At 34.8% G+C, this 9136-nt stretch overlaps 1 protein-coding gene across 1 annotated transcript in view; it reads right to left on the bottom strand.

Annotated features, from left to right (window-relative positions):
• Positions 1 to 2735: 2735 nt before the first annotated feature.
• tmem65 (transmembrane protein 65) overlaps positions 2736 to 9136 on the bottom strand; it is a 33959-nt gene continuing 27558 nt past the window's right edge. The window contains exons 7-8 of the mRNA XM_056762626.1: positions 8121 to 8226; positions 2736 to 5187 (exon numbers count right to left, since the gene is read on the bottom strand). Coding sequence (XP_056618604.1) covers positions 5056 to 5187; positions 8121 to 8226 — 238 coding nt within the window. The 3' untranslated portion in view covers positions 2736 to 5055. The remainder of the gene's footprint in view (positions 5188 to 8120; positions 8227 to 9136) is intronic.

Below are 9136 nucleotides of genomic sequence, written 5' to 3'. Positions count from 1 at the left end.
CGGATGAACTATCCCTTTAAATGGGTGAAACAATCAGTATTTAGACACCAGAGGGAGCTCTACAAATAAGAAATAGCAGAGCAACATTCTGTATTCTCTCTCTTTAGGATAGAGATCACACATGTGATCATACATTTATGTATATATTGAATGCACTGTAGTTAAAAGCATCTGTTAAATTCATAAACGTGTAATTTACATGATGAAGTGGGCCTAACACACTAGTGACATCAGCAGGATTGCAATCAAGATAGAGAACTGAAATTTTAAGACCATTTATGCTTTCCCAACTTGATCAAAGACTAGAACTTAAAAAATTAAAAAATTAATTAAACCAGAATAATGTATGCCGTATACCTGTATGTTCCAATAATTTAACCATGGACTACTGAAATGTTAAGTCAAATAAAAATTGGTAAATGAGTTGAGATTATAAATAAAGGATTTTATTATTTATTTATGATATTTATAAATAGCAATTAAGTATTGCAGAGGCATTTTCAAGCCAATTAAATGTTGTTTTTTACTTAAAATAGGACAATTTTAAGACGTATCTATTAGTCAAGTGTTTTTTTTCTTTCTTGTGTGACGTCATTCTAGCATCTGTGTATATTCAAGGTGAGAACTCCACACACACGTGCTGGAAGGTAATTTAGCACCTACACTTAACTTGTTGTAAAATCATTGTACTGCTTTTGTAACATACTAAGATTTTAAGGTTCTGTAGGTAGGACATTTTTTTAAAGTAGTCTGCAAATTATACAGGTCATTTTAGGCAGCTCTAATTATAGGTAGTTTGTAGTTGCTAGGCAACAAAAAGAAGCCACATTAATAGGTTCATTGTCATTTTTCAATGACTTCCAATGTGGCTCATCTAATCATAATTTTGGGTCAAACTCTCTGTTTTATGTTACAATCCATAACCACGACAGGTGTTGGTCTGCACTGGTATAAAGAGAGAGCGGGTAAAGAATGAAAAGTGACAAGGTCTAGAAAAATACACCGAACATTTGAAGTGTTTTGCACCATTTTCTGCCTGAACAATACTTTTGAGGGATGGTGTTCTTAGTACTTCAGACCATCGGTTATGAACTCCAGATCACCTCGAATTGTAGGAAGTTAAAATTGGATCAAATTGCTTATTTCTTTGGATATAGGAAAACTTAGGTGATTAATGTGACGTCCTGAATTTGAAGTTAACAGTACACTAAAGAGGTCCAGGATAAAGGAAGGTGATCTGTCAGCTACTAATGTTAATGCATGCACAGGGATGTCAAGACATTACGCATCTCAGCCTTTGATTCTAGCATATACTTGTAGCTATAAGTCATAACAAACCGTATAGAAAGTGACTCACAGAAATCAAGTGTCAAGACACAGATGCTACAGTCTGCCCCCATCCATATGTTATTAAGCTAAAGCAGAGCACGACCCTCAGTTACTTCTTCCGGTCTCACATCAAACAAACTCAATTCACCTGTGAAGGGAACTTGTGTAAGTAGCAGTGATGGTATTTATATGGTGAATTGGATAGATCCTGTTTGTTTGTTGTGGCTGGAGATGAGAGTTCAGAGGTCGCATCTCACAGACTCTAGAAGCTCCATTAACCCCCCTGACATGATGGAGATCTCTTGACTGTACTCAGAAGTGGTCATTATTTGATCACAGCACACGTAAGGCTCAAACCCATTAAGAAAAGTTGACTTTAGACACTCTTGTTGACCTTGTACTTCACTTTACTAATAAGGTTGCCAAAGAAAAGAAAACACCACTGTCTAATAATTTAAATGCAAACAGACACGTTCTTCAAACCTTCTTAAAATCACAAAAACATCATTGCCATATTGCCAGATGGCTCGATTTTCCCATAAAAGACGACATCACCAACAAATCGCACTACAGCCTGTGAAGTACATCTAATGTGCAACCTGTGCAATGCTTTCACTGCACCACTGATTTGGCAACGAATCACTTTCGAGCTAATAAACGTGTGTAAATACATTTATCTTGAACTTCTCAACATTTCAAGTCTCTGGATACACACCACGCCCATCTGAGGTTACTAATATTGAGATTTTTTTTTTAGGGATAGTTTATTTGATGGAACATGACTGCACGGATTTGCTTTCATTCAGACACAAGAGCATCACTATGGTCTGGCATTGACATTGTGTGATTACTTGCAGACAGTGTTTCAATTTATCCTATATGTGCTTAAGAGGGTTTATGTCTGTGCTGACCGATTAAGTTCTTCGGGAAAAACTTGGTTTTAGACATCGCTTTGTGCACAAGGAGCAGAACGTGGACCTCTCTCAACTGGTTCTACATGTTGTAAGCAATGGATTCTCTATAATGTCACTGTGTGATTTCTGAAATGTATTCTTAGTGGATAAACACTACGATAGTATGAGCATTTACATACATACATTTTTGTTGAGGAGATGAATCCATCTAGCTAATTTCACTTCTATTAAAACATGAATATCAATTGTAAACAAATCATCATTTGAATGCAAATCTTCTAAAGTTTCTAACTGTACTGCAAATATTGCATGCATCAATTTTACTAACCTGTCTCATTATCTCATTGAATGTTGCTTTTTTTATATTGTTTTTTAAAAATCACTTTTTATACAGCATAAACAACTTTCGTTATAACTGAGCTGGCGTGTCTTGCAACATTGTAGCAGATACATAAACGTCAACCACTCAAATTAATCAGCAACGATTTACAGTGATTTTTCATCTTTTTATGGACATGATGCTGATTTATTCAGTGCAACATAAAGTTCCCATAACAACATGCAAATAAGATTGAACAATAAACAAATTTTATCTAACAAAAATCCAAACAATGATTGACATATGACTACTTATAATATCATTATAACATATAAATAAATCATTTTAGATGCATGCAGGTTTAAAACGTCTCCTTCAATTCATCTCGATGCATAGTTTCAATGTTACGTTTCAAGTGAACATCACTGTTATGTCATTACAGGACAAAGCTGACTGTGTGATTTGAACCACATATTATACATTAAATATTCCAGTACTTGTCAAAATCTCTATTATGTGGTTAGATATAATCTCATTGATCTTTGATTTGACAAATGAGAAAGACACACATGCACAACAGTTTGTCATGCTAGCTTTAGCTCGTCTGAGAGCAAAAAGTGTTTGTGCTTCCTTTATCTCCAACCCTTAAATTATTTAAAAATAAGGTTATTTTTAGACCAGCCTGGTGCTACCACCCAGCTCAGTAGTGTGGCTCTCCAATGAAGAGACGGACAGTTGCCATGGTTACTGTGTTGCGCAATCTTACAAAAGATTCAGTCAGCTGTGCTCATAGAGGCTGTGAAGTATCAGAATGCTCGGTCAAGACATTCATCTTTCTTAACTCATAATAGACAACAATGCAGAATTAAAACGGAACTCTTAAAAACTTAATTTAATAAAAAGACTAAATCTTAGCTTCCTGTAGCTCAGTGGTAAGAGCATTGCGTTAACAACGCAAGGTTGTGGGTTAGATCCCAGGGGATTGCAAATGCCTATGTAAAATGTATAGGATAAAGCAATGTAAGTCGCTTTGGATAAAAGCGTCTGCCAAATGCCTAAATGTAAATGTATGTAAATGTATCTTTGTTCTGGACATTCTTCAAATCAACGTGAAATCAAAATCAATTATTTTGGCTGCATTGAAAACATTGTCTTACTGTGAACAACTCAACAGTGCACAATGTTATTATTTATGAAATCTTTACCGTATTCTTTGATCAAATTCCTTTATATTCTTAGAAGTTGGCAAGCTTTTTTTGTTTTTTAAACCCAAACTCAAACCACCGGTCATAAAAAGAACCTTCACACAATCCCACTACTTCCTGCTGAATAAAATCCCACCTTCATCTCATTCTGTATCTTGCTTTCCACATTACAAAAGTTAAATGAGTTTTAAATGTTCTTTCATGACGAAGTGTTAATTTTGCAGACTTGACAAAGTATTTAAAAAAAACAAAATCAACAACACGGACAACACAACAAACATATATGTATACATAGCATGACAAAATGTCTGTGCAAGAATTGTTGCAAAAATGGTTATGTAATCGAGATGATGACGTTGGCGATTTCAAAGCAGCTGTTATGTCCTGTGTTTAGGTTAATAGGTTAAAATGTGAGTTACGGGTCAGATACATCAGAGTAACCCCAAGCCAATCATTAAGCATTAGTTTACAAATGAGAGCATTCAGATTTCCAAATGCACCCATGGCAACAATTGACTGCACATCCATTAAGGCACATAACAATACAGCAAACAAATGAATTTTGAATAAAAATCCTGTCCGAACATTAAAACATTAAACTCTTTTTTTCAACATATACCCCAGTGGTAATTCTACAAAATGACTCAATACCGCCAACTGGTGGCAGGAAGAGGAATCATCGTTTCTAATTTCCAAGCTAAGTGTTATGTTGTGGGGGTTGAGTTGATTAAAGACAATAACAGCAGCCACACCAACACTCAAATAAAATAACTTCTAGACAAGAACTTGATCCATTTTTTTGTTTGCTTGCTCTGAAATACAATATTGTGCGTGTATGCGGTTACTTTAATTTGACTTCGGTTCCGTGTAACATACTGGAACAATGACAACAAACTTCATTTTAAAATCAGCGTAGTGTTATATAAAGAACTTCTGTAGAAATACCTTAGTATTCATTCCCACTCATTTAGGATTTTTAGGAAAATTTGGCGTAATATATTCATACTATTGATACAGGGGTCTCCTAACACCACACTTCTAATAAGACTGAAATAAAACTATTCATCACAATAAAAACAACAAAGCCACTAGAAAGCAGGTAGATACTCCGGTTTCATATGTGCATCGCTGCGGGGGGTTCAACACAATTAAAAGATTAAAAACTCATGCACTTGCTGTCAGATGGTTAGTTTAATCTTCTGCAGCCACTGGCACGAGAGTCTAAATGCGATCGGTTCGTTCTTCAGTTTAGTCCGTCTTTACGTGAGATTTCCGACACAGAGGCTCATCACGCGCTTTTGGTGTCCTTGGAAGCCGTCTGACCTTTTTTTCCTTCTTTCTTTTTCTCGTCGTCATCTTTGAAGAAGAGTAAAGGAAACATGCCTAGTACACAGCCGATGAACACACCGATGGCTTTACCCTGAGAATGCAAGAGAAGAGAACAAAGGAAATGCACAGGAAACCCAAAGCATTGTGTTGTTCTAACAATGGTGTGACATAACAAAATTCTCTTTGATTCTTTAATAGGGATGTAACAATATTATCGACATTGTGTTATCACTATAGCAAAATTGTTTCAATATTACCGCGGTGTCACATGACTGTATAAAACAATAGGTCTTCCAGGCCTAACATAGAGAATGTCCAAAAAAATAATGATGTTACCTTTGTCCATCTGGTGCGATTATTTTATTGTTTAAAAGGGATGTTTAGGGCATTTGACCCATCTCATGCTATAACTCCTATCTCTAAGCAACAGTAACAGGATAAAGAAAAGAGGATGCTTATGGCATGTTTCCGAGTCATAATTTGGCATTTGAAATATTGCAATTAACATCGCACCGAGGGCTTTATACCGAGGTATTATCATACAGTGAGATTTTGATATTGATACCCCTAGTAAAATAACATCTCATTTAAATGGCATTTATTTCATGCTGAGTATAGTTTAAATGTATTAACATACTAACTGACATGACTTACTGATATAAAATTATAATTAAACGTTATTTGGAGAACTATTTAAACACGATTCACATTTCTTCATATTAAGCATGTCTTTAAATAAAAATGTGTTCTCATGTCACTTTTGATAAGGATTTTATGATTAAAAAAAAAAATCAATCTTTCAATGGAAGATATTTAGTGTACCTGAAGCATACTTGCAATAGTTACACTTTAGCACAATCAAATACACTGGAATGTGTCTTCATTTGGACTTAAGCACTATTTCTGGACAATAAAGTGTATTTAGTACAAAACGAGTTATGAGCAATTTAGCAGACTTTAAGTATACCAATTTAGTATACCACAAATACAATCGTAGTGTATTTTCGTTAAGTACATAAGATGTAAATGGATTTGCAGTATTCTTAGCATGAAATAAATGTATTTGAAATAAATTTTTGTATATTTATTTTTCACTAGGGACATCCCTGTTCTTGAGATGTTAAAGGTTCTTTAAGGAGCTATTCAACCATAAATGGTTCTTGTATGGCATCACTGTGTAGCAACGTTTTTTTAAGAGTGAAGACTGTAATGAAATGAATCGGACGGGCATCTCAAGCAAAATCCGGGACTCAACCAGTGATAGAAAGTTTGGTGTTTTGATGGAGTTATTTTTCTGTCCAGCTGAGCTCAATAGGATATTTCACACAAACAGACTTGACACCAAATCTGACAGCAGTTTGATCTGTTCAGAGTTACGACTGTTGCAATCCTAGCAACTCAAGGCTATACAGCTTATAGATGCTCTGAAGTTACAATGCTTTTAGTCCTTTTAGGTCATCTATATGCTTGCACTCCTAGACCATCACAAATTCTCAACAGATACACTGTACACTTTTAAGGTTTAGTCTTTCTAACTCACGTACAATAAACAGATCTTTATATCAATGACTCGTCTTGTTTGCTTGCTCAAAAAAAACAAGAATGCCCCCTTTACAATATCACCTGCCCTAGCAATAGCAAGCCAATACACTAAAGGACAGGCCCTTTGTTTTCTTGCGCCAACTTGCCCTTATAGTAAACACCACAACAAAGGAAAGAGATAACTGAAAACCCAACCAGCAACTAAAAGGCGATTAAAAGGGTTTAATGTGTACAAGTGGCAAATGATTGTCTTAGTTATTGAACAAACATCCTATTGTGTCGTGCGGTATCATGGCCAAACCGATTGATCTTTATTCCTGATCATTTTAACCCTGAGGTGGAGAAGTGATGAATTCATTCCAGTGGGAATCGCCGTGTCAAATGTAGTTTAGCCTGATGTGTAAACCTGACCTTTTCAAGCAACCTCAGAGATGTAATTAGAATTTTACTCTTCAGCGGGTTTGTCGTGTTAACCTGTTACACAGCAAATGTGATTAAATGTGGAGAAATTTTTCAATGAGAGTGATTGCACATCAGAGTGCCAAATAACATTACTCCCAGCAAACTACTATAAATCATATTCTGTATTTAGAAGAACAATTCTCAAAAGCTTATATAGGGATACTTCAACCAAACATGAAAAATGCTGTAGAACAGCAAAACAGTTTAGGGCACTTTTTGGGTGAAGTATCCCTTTAAAATAAAAACCTGATAACAAATGAAAAATAAAATTTACTGCAATTAATTGTGCCATCTAACTTGTTGTGTACTATTTGTTTATATTTACTACATTTTTAAAGTGTTTATTTTTAATGCGACTGCATCTAGAACAAGAATAAACATAAAATAAAAATAAATTAATCCTATATAGCAACGTCAAAAATAAACCACTTAATTATAAAATGACTAAAGCTTATACCAAAATTGCTAAAAGCTAAACTAAAATTAACACAAAGTAAAAATCTAAAAATATATATTTTTTAAATATTATTAAATTAAACTAAACTATAATAACTCTGCCTTTGCGACCACACAGAACAGAAATGACAATGAACCGACTCTAGCATTTTAGTCTTCTGGCATTTCCAAAAACTCATTGCACAAGACTCAAATGTGATTTTTGCTCCAACCCTAGAAAGTTAATGGTCGATTTGATTTATTTTCTGAAAAAAGGAACCTCTGCAGAAGTTTAATCTTATTCAGAATAAAAACGGAAACGAAGGGCATTCAGTCTTTGAAAACAAGTCGGAGGAAAGAAGCGCTTGTCTAACTGCACATGCCACCCACTGGCACGAGTTTCTATGATCTGAGATATTGTTGAGACATTGACAGAGAGGCCTGAAGAAAGAATAACATTTCCTTGTCCTATGCAGTACTCCTTAAATTGATTTAAACAGTTACTTGATAGATAAGGGCGGTTTTCTTTGTTTGTCTATGGTATAGCACCATTCGCCTAAAGGAAAGTGTGAAATAACCACTTACGCTGTGAGAACTGACTCTGGTCTGCCACATGTCCGCCTGTTTGGGACTCAGATCAGGAATCTGCATACCCAGCCTACAGGCCAGCGCTTCCACGTAACCTGCAAGACTGATTCACACACAGACATATACTGTCAAAACTGATATAATGTGAAAGAACAAGGGTCAACACTGTGTACTGAATTATGTTTCTTTAAAAAACATTTTCATAAACTGAAATAGCACAATAGAAACAAAACCAAAGCAAAACTCAAATAAAGACATGGTGTAAGTATCTCTCTTGGATCCAACAGTTATTGCCAATTACTTTTTCACATAGGGTCAGAAATCTTTGGAATTTTATTTCCCTTAAGAAATAAAACCATTATTTAAAAACTGAATTTTGTATTTCCTCTGGTTTTCTTTGAGTAATATGATTTTTTTTGGATGATCTGAACCATTTAAGCATGACAAATATGCAAAATAAACCCAAAAATCCGCAAGAGGGCAAATACTTTTTCACACCACTGTACATTGGGCTCTTAAATTCTTTGTCTGTGATTCCAGTCAATGGTGTGCATGTTATTATATTTCAAAATCTGCACATTGAGTCACTCCTGTGCCTCGATTGCAGTGTAAAGAATTATCGATATATTTTTTTAAATACATCGCCCAGCCCTACTTGCTAACCTAGTGTCTAATATTATATTGACTAATGTTATTTATGTTCATATTAATTTATATAAATTATATTATTTATTGTATGATGATTGTATTTAATAAACAATTTGTTGAATTTTGTTGTATGTTCATTTGATTAAATAAACAATTTGTTGAATGTGTCCTGTAGTTCGGTCACATTTAAAAAAACAGTATGGTACATTGACATCTAGAGGCTGAGCTTAGTACCGGAATCTAAATACAAAATATTGGAGAGACAGGTAACAGTTCTTATCTTTTTCTTTTGCTTATTATCAGAAATAATCTACAGGCACTCTCTTCTTAGCGAATGTATACTGGAAGTTAAGGGCAGTCCACGA

The sequence above is a fragment of the Triplophysa dalaica genome, chromosome 12 (assembly GCF_015846415.1).
Source record: "Triplophysa dalaica isolate WHDGS20190420 chromosome 12, ASM1584641v1, whole genome shotgun sequence".
Lineage (NCBI taxonomy): Eukaryota > Metazoa > Chordata > Actinopteri > Cypriniformes > Nemacheilidae > Triplophysa > Triplophysa dalaica.
The sequence above is the reverse complement of the archived record's forward strand: the minus strand, read 5'-3'. Positions and strand labels throughout refer to the sequence as shown.